Here is a 12302-nt window from a genome sequence, read left to right as displayed (position 1 = left end):
GTCAGGAAAAACATACGCAGTAAGCAGGGGGTTAAATTCCCACTCAACAGGCGTATTTTTGGTTTCTGTAAGGGAAATGTGAGTGGAGCTCAGTGCTTTGCAGCGGAGGGCAGCACTCCGTGGCAGGAGCAAGCATCCAAGGGAAACGTGGCTGGCAGCAGACATCCATGACGGGAATGAAACACTGTACCAGCTCTTCCAGTTTCACAGGGACCTCGCGTTTTCCAGCTGTTTACCCTTGAGATGTAAAATGGCAATTTGGCATAGGCTAACAGCCCGGTGTGATGTGAGCATCTGCGTAAAAGGCTGCACATATGGAGCATGCCCAGTGGTATGAACAGCCTGTTACCCCACCCCCAGCCAATCTAGGAAGAGATGAAATGAACTTTGCACTTGCAAATGTCACTGAATACATTTTGCACAGGATTTTAAAAGGTTCTTTTACAAGCACTATTTTTAACAGCCAAATCCGCCCCCCAAAACAGAAAGGAAAAAGCCCTAGGTATTTTTCTGTGATCGATCTCAGTTCATGATCAGCTGAAGCATCTCTCACAATATTTCCGAAGCTGGTTTTATTTCATGTTTTTATCATTGAAGTTGAGATTTTTGAAGGTGGTTTGGATTTTCTGGAGTTTTTTTGAAATTTTTTTTTTTTTTTAATTTTTTCCTACTGGCATGAGAAAATTTGAGAATTTAATTCCAGTAGAATACTTGGAAGCAGTGAGGCTGGAAGCTTGAAAGGCAGAGGGAAGAGAAGGAAGGCTCTCACGGCAGAGCATGGATAGGAAAGGAGCTGTGATTCTGCAGTGCTCAGTGTGCACATGTTTTATGAGATCAGTGCCGGGCGCTGCAGCTGCGGACAGTAACTGAGCTGTCTGGCTAATGAAGGCCACCTGGATCAGGCTTCTGAAAAGAGCCAAAGGAGGACGTCTGAAGAATTCTGATATCTGTGTAAGCCCTGCGTTTTCCTTATCACCTTATATTGTATATATTGCAAGGAGGGAGAGAAAAAAGGCGGTGAGGAGAGGACAGTTGTTTTCATTCTGATTGAATTACCAGAACTCTATTTTGTATGCAGGGAGATGCAGAGGGAAAGCAGAGCTGTCATTATTTATAGAGCTGTTCTGGCATTGTGGCTGCTTCCATTGTGGTGATACAGGGACATGTGTTGAGTCCAGACGGATTTTATTAGTTGGAAGTTGATTTGTGGTCATTTGCATGTCTTGCTGAGGGGCAGAGATGGATATGAGCCATTTGCTGTTTTGATGGGGAAAGTGTGTCAGGTAAAGAGGCTGCCCTAAAATAAAAATGCATAGCAGAGATTAAATCTCTTAGCACTGATATTGTGTAATGGTAATTATTGATACTAAATTTGCATTTTGATTATAGAAACTCTGTTTGTTTGCTATTTCTGTCACTGTTTAGAGCTCTAATTTTTATGGAGCCATCCTTGAAGCTGCTGTGTGTCCTTCAGCCCTGCACTGCACCAGTGCTGTAAGTCTCCAGAGAAACTGGTTCTGCTTGCTGAAAAGCACACAAATAAGAGTGCAGAGGTAGGGCAGGAAGTAAAACACTTGAGAAAACATCTGCACTTTTTGAAAGTTTGCAGAAGAAAATGTATACATATATATATAATTTCTTCTAAGTGAATTTCCCTTTTGGGCAGTTAGTCTCTTTTCAGTGATACAGAAGTAAGAGAAAAGGCAAGGTGTATAAGCACTTCTACCCTTTTTTTCTTTTTTTTTTTTTTTTTTTTTAACATCAAAGGAACTTGTGACATTATTTATGCTTTTCTCTGGCAGGGTTCGGCGGACTCCTACACCAGCCGTCCATCTGATTCAGATGTATCTCTGGAAGAAGATAGGGAAGCAGTGCGGAGAGAGGCAGAGCGACAGGCCCAGGCACAGCTGGAAAAAGCAAAGGTGAGGTATTGTTTCATGTTACAAACTCAAAGAATGCTTGGCTTTAAAGCAGAGGTTGAAACTAGATGATTTTTAAGATCCATTCTAACTCAAACCATTCCATGATTCTTTGTCATCTAATCCATTAGTGATAAACTGTTTTTAATGTATTAACATGTAGTTTAGAGCTCTTATAAACCTTCCAGACAGCAGCTGAAAATATATGCTCCATGAAAAATCACTTAGAATCAGTTTTCTGTAACAGGCACTTGACTGACTTAGGTATTTCAGAACATTCTTATTTAAATGTATGCATTTCTTCTTTTATTAAATATAAGCATTTGTTGCAGTGTATAGGGTCAATGCTACGAGTTCTTACTGAAGATGTTTCTGAAAGTTTGCTCGTGGATGCCAGGGCACTCAATGCTTTTACAGTGTCAAAAATCAGCCCTCAATTGAACATCCTGTTCATTTCCCTTCAGTGAAGAATCAGTCCCTACAAGTCATATGTAAATAGGGAGAATCTGTTACAAGTGTGGTTTTTTCCTAAAGACTTCACTGACTTTACAGTTTGTGTTTTAAGTGACCCCATGAGTCATTTGCTGTAGGTCTTCTTCAGATTTCTCCTCTCTCCATGCTCCTGGCAGATAGTGACAGTGTAGTAAGAAAACACTAAATGAGCTTTAGGTTTTTGCTGTGTGTTTATATATTTTCCATGAGATGTATTTAGGACTGTTAGGGTTTTAGCAGTGAAACTGCTGGGCTTGTTTCTCTTTCATCTGTGCTACATCTTTAAATAATACTGCACCTATAAAAATTGTGCTCATTTTATTTATTATCATTCATTTATCACTTCATTCCAATTTTTGTTTTTTTGGTATGCCAGCTGTGAGATTTAAATGTATTACTGTTTTCCAAAGTCTGTTTTTTGTTCTAATATATTTAAATACATCATTGAGATCCCCCCTTAAATCTACCTGTCTACATTTTTTTCTCACTTTCTCTGAGTCCCCTCCTCCATTTTGCTTAGTTTTTAAAAATTCTTTATCTCCTTTCCATCTCCATTTCCATTTAATTCTCCACTGCCAGCTTCACCTCTGCCCATTTATGCCACCTGTTTTACACAGGCTCTTCAGAAATTTGTGAGTCCAGATCACTGCGTTCTGTAGCTGATCGTGTGGCAAGGACCAGCTCTGTAAATAATACAGTACTATAATGCACAAGCAGACATCTTCATCAGGCCAGAAAGCCTAAACAGGGAAGCCAAAAATGTTTTTTTTTTAAATGTAATTGTTAACTGATACTTAATAAGAGCTCCTACAACAGCTTTTTAATGAGCTGCTGGAATGTGCCAAGTGTAGGAGATGCTGAACATCTCTTTGAAGTTGGATCTTGCTGTTCTGGGATCAGTGCAGCAGAAACTCAACAGAAGCAGCTCACTTGTTCCCTTCAGCCTTGTATCTAAGAGATTTCTGATTGTAGTCAGGAGTTTCAGTTTTATCAGGGGTGAGTTTTGCTAGTTTGAGTTTTTTTGCTCCTGGGAAAGATGATAAGAGCTGCCCTGAAATTCAGGTGAAGTTTTGAATTTTATCAGTAAAAGCACAATCTTGAAAGGAAGATTTGAAGTAATAGTATCTTGCAGATTAATCAGGGTAGCAGTGCAGTGCTTACTGCTGAACTGGTGCCTCCCTTAGCAATGAGTAAATCTATGCTAGTGTTGCTATGGGAATTTGGCTTACTGATGCTGGCTTGAATACATGGACAGCCCTTATGTAATATTCATGACCTCTAGCACAGCTGCCATTGTAGTTTGTAGAGAATCTGCTAGCAGACCTTGACTTCTAAAAGCTGTATTTCTATACATAAAACCAATGTTCCCACTCCAGCTGGCATGAGATATAGTCTCTAGGTCTGACACCGTCTGAAACTGTAAGACAACTTGTGAACAGTCAAAGTAGTAAAGGCACTGCCAAAACCAACCTGTTGTAACAATGGTTATTCCAGTCATAGAAAACACAAAATTAGTTATTTGAATACTTTTTCCTTTAAAACAGATTAAGGCTGGAATTAGATTAACATTTTTGTTTCTCTAGTCAAATGTTAAAAGGCATTCCAGGAGGTAATGTATGGCAATAATTTTATGTAAAGGCTGTAACAGTGTATATATTTAGTCTAGTGCAATATTTAAATTAATACTAATAAATAAAGTATTATGTAAAACAGCTGCTTTTGTTTGAAATAAGTGGTTAAAAATGTGTTTAAATTAAGCCTAACTCGGTAGATGAAAACTATGACAGGGTCTGGTTTTTTGCCTTTATTGAGGGTCCAGTCCTTCACCTCCCTGAAACATAGTAAAATTAATGAAGCAGTAGCTGCTGCTGGTGCCTCCTGGCTGCTGTCAGCCCCCAGCTGTGTTTGCCACAGGCTGCAGGTTTGCTGCCTGCTCACCACAGCTGCCTTGCCTAGGCCCTGACTGACTTCCAGGCAGAGCCAAGTGACAAAGCTGCTTTAACTTTTGCCTTTTCTCACCATGTGAGGAAGTGTTGATCCTAAATAAAATCATTACAAATGTATTTGTCATGGGAATTAGAAGGAGGGTGACACACATGAATAATGCAGTGGTGGAGGAAAGATGATAGTGAATTAAGGGTAGATAAAAAACTATTGAACCGTGTCACGCAGTTAATGAAAAGAGTTAAATGACATCCATTTTCCTTTATTACAGCTAGGGAGAACACCTTACACTGAAGATAAAAATACAGTGATAGAGCACACAATGCCAAATTGTTAGGACAATTTTAAGATTTTTAAATTTGTATTTTTATAGCATCTAAGTGCCTGTGTGACATGAAGCCTGAATGTGTCTCTTCTACCTATCCACACAGGGAAAATAAAAGCAAAAAACTCATAAGAAAATGCACATTCTGGCTATCTTTATTTATTTATTTATTCATTTAATTATTTAACACAAGCCTTGCTTCTCTGGAAAATGGTTAAGCATATTTTGCTGACTCACTTTGGCATGTGACTTACTGTAAGGAAGGTGGGGCCACGGGCACGTGTTCGGAGTCATCCAGGGACAGAAAATTAAGAGGCAGCTGATGAGGCTACCTGCAGGTCAGCGTCTGCTCCTGAAGGAAACAGAGCTGAAATGAAGCTGTTCAGCTCAAAGCTGAGATGTAATGTTCTTGATTAGAATAGTTAAGCAATAAAAATGCAAAAAGGCTGGGAGTTTTTGTTCTTGTTGTTGTTTTTGTTTGGTTGGTTTGAAATAGGAGGGAAGAAAAATTGAAGGCATTGAGGATTTCCTCAGTGCTCTCCTCACAGACCATAGAATGTGCTAAATCTAGGATGAAGAGAGAGGACCTGTGTTTTGTCCCGGTAGGGTATGCCAATAGTATCCAAATCTAAGGGCTTCCCGTGGTATTTTGCTGAGTTTCCTCTTTTCATAAAACCATGAATCTTCAGTGTTGACAAGCCAAAAAAATAATGACATTAATTATGTTTAGTGCTAATAATTATAAAACCATCATTTTTAGTCAAAAAAGCTTTTTAGTTGTTAAAGGATGATGATTCAAAATAAAAAAAAAAGACTGCCAAAATGAGATCATGGCCTATGAGAAGTCAGTAATTGTGTTACTAATAGGAAGTCTTAATTCCCTTCAACTCTGCTTTGTTTGTACTCCACCTAATGCTCCACTGCTAGCATCCTTTTAGGAGTTTGTAAAAATTTGAAATATATATGCTTCTAGTTTTAAATACCGTTAAGATAATTTTTATGTTAAGATAAGGAGCCACTGAAATTTTGATACTAGATGTCCCTTTTTTGGGTCTGAGGCAATGATACAAGCTGTCACATTTTTCTTTTTTTGATGTGTGCTGTAGTAGTGGTGATGGCTTGTGACTGTGAGTAATAATGCAATGCCTTAAATGTAATGCATTGCCTCCGTGCATGGTTTGGGGACCACAGCTTTGAAATGTGTAGCAGGCTGGGATAATGCCTACATAGCTCTGTGAGGCTGAGGGCATGAAAAAGATTGTCAGATGTAATTATCCAGTGCAGTGTGCCAAGACTAGTTATTTGAGTATTTATTCACTCTCAGACAGGTTTCACAGCCTCAGAGTGACCCCATGCTGCTAGCGGGCAGCTGCAAAGCTAGTTGAGGTATGTCTGCTGAAGCTGCAGTAGCATTTCTGACAGACCAGAAGTGCCCATCTCCTTGATGTGCATCCTTATATTATGTCAGCTTGTTCCCTCATGGACATTCTTTCTATTTTCTCTCAATTACCAGAATGTAATGGTGCTGAGCAGCACACAAAGCTATAGCAACACAGGATAGAACTGTTAGCTGTTGTGTGTGGTAATATTTTTTTTCACTGATTTCTTCTCATTTGCCCTTATCTTTTAGAATATTTTTATTGCATGTAACCATTTAGATCACTAATGTTATGTCATAGTTGCTGGGATCACATGAGAGCTGGCACAGAGGTCTGGCTGGGAAAAGAATGAGTTGTTGATCCCAAAGTACAGTTGCAAATCTGGCTGTTGCTTAGCTGCAGGTGAGTTCTGCTTTACTGGACCTGCTCAAATCAGGTTACATATATTCTTTTTCTTTGTTTTCTTCATTAATTGCTGCTGGTTTTTCTTGGGTGTGTAACACTGGGATGTAAAGCAGCTTCCTTTATACTCTTTGTGACCTATAGTTTTTTCTGGTGTGTATTCATGATGTGTTTTTTATATACACTTCAATTGAAGTGTATATACTTGTTCTACACTAGTGCCTGCTGTTATATTGGTTATTTCCCTGAACAGTTTATCCCTTCTTACTGTTGGGCTGCATTGTTGGGGGCTGGGATTCTTTCTTCCACTGGGGTCTCACATAACCTGTAATTAAACATCCCAGAGAAATACCATTTTTAATTAGAAGACATTGGTCATCTCCCATTCATACTGTGATTAGAGTGATGAAATATGTTTACTAAGTAGCATTTCTTCTGCTACTTCTTGGGTTTGAGTAGAAAAAAAGAGTACAGGGATATTAACACAGCCTGCATTTAGAGACCTGTCTGTAGATACTTTAGTATCCTGGCTTTCTTCTTGATTAGAATAGTTAAGCAATAAAAATGCATAATAAGGAAGACAGATAAATTGTCTCCAAGGAATGGACTCAATACTGAGACAGCATTTTGAGGTTCTGAGGACAACCACAGCTCTTCTGCCTACACTTTCACCTGCTGCTTTCACATGAGCCTGCTCCCTTGGTGAGGAGGAAATCCCTTTTGTTCTGTATGGTTAAATTACTACATAAAGGGCAGCAGTGCTAGTGGTACTTTGTGTAAAATTAAATAACTCCTTTATTAAGAGCAGTGTGAAAGAAGTATTTAAACTAAAGTAGGTGTCATAAGCCAGGTGCAAACATCCTGGCCTGGATGTTTTTCTGCTTCTTGTCCCACAGGTCCCTGGCATACCCAGCTGGTCAGCTGTAAGCTTCTGCTGCAGGCTGGTACTGCACAGGTCACAGCAGAGATTCCTGAACCCTCATGGGCCTGTATCCCACCTGTGGCTGCTGAACCAGCCACAGATAGCTTGGTTCAGGCCAGCTCAGGCCAATCCTCCCTGTGGCTAAGGGCTGGTGACTGATGGCTCTGGATGTTCAGCCAGATGTGCATGTGGGGTCAGCAGAAGCTGCTGAGTGTCACAGGAGCCATACAAGAGGATGAGAAGTGGCCTTGCTGATGTTCTCTGTGACTGTGGGGAGTGAGTGTGGCAGGGGAAAGGAGGAATTAAGGTATCTCTTTGCAGGCTGCTCAGGCTGGTACAATGATGAGCAGTTTCACTGATACCAGATTGAGGAAGATGCTGCTGGTTGCTGTAAGCAAAGTGATTTCCACTTAAGACACATATGACCTGGTTCATTAACTTTCTTAAGGTTTATGGGGTCTGATTTACTTTTTCCAACATCCAAAACAGTAATGTAATCCAAGACACTGTAATCCAGAACTTCATTTTTATCAGCAGCTGCCATGGTTATTTTAGATGGTTATTAGATGCTATGGTTATTTTAATGGTTAACATATGAATTTTCTACTTGAAAGGGAATAATGATTCAAATGTAGAGAAGAAGGTAGTATTTCAGGGCACGAGCCATTGTTAAGGCATCTACAATGTGTGTGATGTTTGAATATAAAATCTGTGGTTCTGGACCTCTGACTCTGAGATCAGTTCAGTTGGCCAGAGCATGATGCTAATAATGGGCTATTTACTTAAGATCCTCATGAGTCCCTTCCAGCTCCAAACATCCTGTGAATCTGTAAACAGGAGCATAAAGGAATTGTTAAAGGAAGACATGCACATGCAATTATATCTGTCTGGGCTTATACATGTATATATGTGCATTATATATATCCATATACACATCCTTATGTATAAATGAATATACCTTTGGTTATATGGCTGCATGTATTAAATAACTATCACTGGGGACTTGAATTGGCCATTTATATTCTACAGCTGTACAGCCTCCTGTTGTAAAATGGCTGGTTTGTATGCAGAGAGAACTGTTGTACCAAAGTATTAACCTGTGCAAAAATGCAAAGGTTTTGTCAGAGAACAGTTATCCTGTGATCAGAGCTGGTAGTGGACTGCCATGGGGTTTTTGGAAGCAGGAATGAGTTGGAGTAAGGACTTCAGTGCAGGCAGCGAGTGTCTCACCTTGCACAGGTGCCCCAGTTCAGTGACACACGTGATGTGGCACAGTGCCTTGGAGAAAAACTTGTCTGGACAACAAAGCCCTGTGCTTTCTGCTTCCTGTGCTGAGGGGACTATTTTCCAGCCAGCTCAGGAGCTAACCTGATTTCTGCTGGAGCAGACACCTGGCTGATGTGTATTATTATGCAGGGAAGTATTTGTCATCTGCAGTGAAAACAAACCTCCAGACAGCTCTTGAGTCCTTGGCAAAGATCTGAATCCCTTTCTTTCTCCATAACCCAAGCTCCCAAAAATTAGGAAGAAAGAATAAAAAAGTCACAAGTATCTACAGTTTTGGCTATATATATAAGCATAAAAAAAAAGAAAGGAAGCTTCAAAAATAATCTTTTTTTTTCATCATAATTGCAACTTGTTTTATAAAATTACGTGCAAGATGCCAAGGAGTTCTAACTATAGGTAGCAGTAGAGTGCTTTGATACAAAATTAGACTGACATTAGATGCCAATTCTAAAGTGTTTTCTTTGGAAAATTTAATATTAGTTACATAAACTAGTCACTGGTTGTATAAAACTTAAAAAAAGTAACTAGGAACTCAAAGTAATCTTGTAATACCTGGGAGAAGGATACTCTGTGTTCCCAGGTTAGGAATATTTTAAGTGCAAAACAGCTTGAACTATGAAGAGCATCTAGATTCTGCATAATTCAGAGTATTAGAAGAATTACTTTAAAATGAAGATTCAGAGAGGTCCCACTGATGCTTTTCTGCTTATATTCTGGATATGTTCTGGATGTGTTCCTGCCATCTGTTCGTCTATGTTCTGTGTAAAGCCTGTGCATATCCTAGAGCAAAAAACTTCCCCTAACATTCACCTCTGGACCCTGCAGAAGGCTCTGAACACTTCCTCTCTATGTTAACCTCCAATCCTGCTTTCACATTTTCCTCCAGGATTTCATAACCAGCTGGGTTGTATTCCCACATTAAATACGATAAACACTCTATTTTATACTCCTAAAATGATCAGTCCTGAGGTAAAATGTGTACACTGAGATGCATTTTAGGCTGCCACAAAACATCAAAGATTAAACAGACATTTATCCTTTGTGAAAGTATAGATAACCATTTACCCTTCTCCTTTCATTTTGGTCATGGAAACGTCGCCAGTGGGCTTTAGTCCTGTAACTTTCACAGCTACCTAGTTTTAGTTTTACTTACTTGATTGAAACAATTCTACTCTGTGAACAAGTAAGCAAGCAAGCAAATACTTTTATTGAATCTGATATTAAATCTTAGCATATAAGTTTCAAAGTATATTCTCTAGCTTAAGATGAGATATTTATAACTGAAATATTACTTTTGGAGTTATTTTTTAAAATACCTTCTTCTCCTTGCTAAATAGCTAGAGGGTGATATTTAAATCTGATTTTATTGTTAGCAAGACCTGCAAGCAGTACCCGTTTTAAAAAATGATTCAGTGTCAAGCAGTACAATGATGCAGAAAATTCAGATTAATATTGTTGCAGAGAATTCAAGAGTTTCTTTATTTTTTTACTATCTCCAGCTTTACTTTTCTTAATATTCTCTCTGGCCAGATATGGGTGATTTTAGCATACTGTAATTGTTATATTAATTTTTAGTTTATTCAAGTGGCTGCCTGTCATAACTTACATTAAAATAAGAACTTCTAATTAAATTATTCTTAGAAGTGAGACTTCCTCTTGCTTGTTGGTATGTAAATACTTGAGTTAAATACATGTTAGCCAGATTGCCCTTTAATCTCATTTTGGATATCTTATCAGATAAGATAGATATTTTCAAGGTGATTTGTTGTTTACATCTAAAATACAGAATCCTGTTTGAACACAGATGATTTATTTTTCAGTATTTTGAACAAATCTGCATTTGACAGGTATGGAAAGCAGGGATGCACCCCATGGTTTGAGTTTTGTTGTGCAAATATGCTTGTGTTATTGAGCTGCAAGTCATCCTTTTTCAGTGAGTGAAGGAAAAGCCAAGGGAAAAAAACAACTTGAAAGGGAAGATGAAGGATCAAACTGCAGCTGCTTTGATTATTTTGACTGGAGATGTCAGATTGTTGAAGTGAGAGAAGAGATGCGCCTGCTGCTTTTTGGCTCTATCCATTTGGCCAATTACTTAAAAATGAATTTTAAAAAGTTTTTGGATTCTAATATTTAAGTTGGGATAAAACATGTGAGCACAAAGCATCTGGGGTTACTCTGCATCCCTGTCACTATTGTCTGTCACAAGAGAAACACTTTGTCGCTGAAGTGAAAATGAGAAGTGCTGGGAACCTGCCATCTTGTAAATCAGCTGTGCACATTGCTTTTAATAATGAGCAATAATAAATGGCAGGAATTGGAAAGGAAAATCTATTTCTGGCTTTCAGAAGCAGTCAGATTACAGATGAAGGTATCCTTCCCAGAGGAGCTATAAGGGAACTACATTTATCCCAGCTCTCTCATTTGACCCTTTTATTCCCTTTTTGCAATGAGGCACGTGATTCACTCACAAAACACATATTTCCTTGCATTCTGCCCTGGTGTTTCCTGGTAGTTTAATCCAGTTGAGATATAACACAGGCCCTCCATTGAAGTGCTCAACTCTGCTGCCTTTATGGTAGCCATGGCATGTTCAGTGGACCTGGTCTGCTGGGGCTGAGCATGGGCCTGCCTCATCCAGCTGGCTCCAAGGGCTTGAGCTGCCTTCTGCAGGCACAGGGATGTGACATTTCCTGACAGGAACATGAGGAGAGAGGACTGTTCTCTGTACCTGTCCCCACTCAGCTGGCAGTGACCTGGGGGACCCCAAGAGCTCCAGCAGCCTGTGCCAAAGGAGATGGGTGCTTTCCTTTGGTGAGATGAAGGAAGGCACAGCTGTGCATGTGTATATGGCTGTATGCATGTGAACTCTAATGAAGCCCTTACTTTTTCCTCAGAAACAAAGAGCTTCCTTACTCCTAGATTTAAACTCGACATAAAATTGCCAGGTTAAATTGCCCAGTGTAATCCATATCTGCCCAGTTTGCCTTCCAGAGCAAGAGCTTGTCTTGACATTGCTCAATGCTGGGTAGAATGTCCAAAGGAAGCTCTCAGTGCAGGAGCTTCTCTTGGAAGTCCATGATTACAGTAGAGGCCTGAGGACAAGGGGAGGGTAGGAAAGGATAAAGGGGCAAAAGTGGAAAGGAATTTGGAATTTTGGAATGGAAGAGACACTGTGTGGATTGACTCTCACAGCCTTGTTCTGTGATTCAGCTTGAAGAAAATCCAGTGGGAAGGAAAAACGGGAGCTGTTCTTGATTTGGCATTCTTGAGCAGGTTTGAAAGATTCAACTTCTACCTTGTATTTCTCGGACTTGACAGTATTTCTCTCACACCCTTTGGCTGTGCTGTGTCTCTCTGGCAGCACAGTTTCATGGCAGTGGCTTTGGCTCAAAGCATTGTTTTTAGAAGTTTCCATCTGCAGCTGCTCAGTTCATTTGTTTCAGGAGGGTTGTTTTGAAGCCAGCTTAGTTGGGCCCAGTGTGCATGGTGCAGCCTTGTAGGCACGGGGTGAGGAGTGCTCCAAGACACAAGGCTGGAAAAGTAGTGCACCCTTTTCAGCTGAGAAATCCACCTGTGTGAGTTGGGATCTTGCTATTAACCTCCTGGTCATCAGAGTTTCTGATAGAGCAGCA

The 12302-nt window shown here is 39.7% G+C and overlaps 1 protein-coding gene across 7 annotated transcripts in view; it reads left to right on the top strand.

Annotated features, from left to right (window-relative positions):
• CACNB2 (calcium voltage-gated channel auxiliary subunit beta 2) overlaps positions 1–12302 on the top strand; it is a 249161-nt gene that overhangs the window by 161307 nt on the left and 75552 nt on the right. For 5 of the 7 annotated variants that reach the window (XM_063150277.1, XM_063150268.1, XM_063150293.1 and 2 more), the window contains one exon: positions 1803–1922. In XM_063150277.1, coding sequence (XP_063006347.1) covers positions 1803–1922 — 120 coding nt within the window. Of the gene's footprint in view, positions 1–365; positions 952–1802; positions 1923–12302 lie in introns of those variants that run through there. The other 2 variants (XM_063150305.1, XM_063150282.1) reach the window with 2 other exon arrangements.

The sequence above is a fragment of the Melospiza melodia genome, chromosome 1, assembly GCF_035770615.1.
Source record: "Melospiza melodia melodia isolate bMelMel2 chromosome 1, bMelMel2.pri, whole genome shotgun sequence".
NCBI lineage: Eukaryota > Metazoa > Chordata > Aves > Passeriformes > Passerellidae > Melospiza > Melospiza melodia.
Note: the sequence above shows the minus strand (reverse complement) of the source record. Positions and strands in the feature narration are given on the sequence as shown.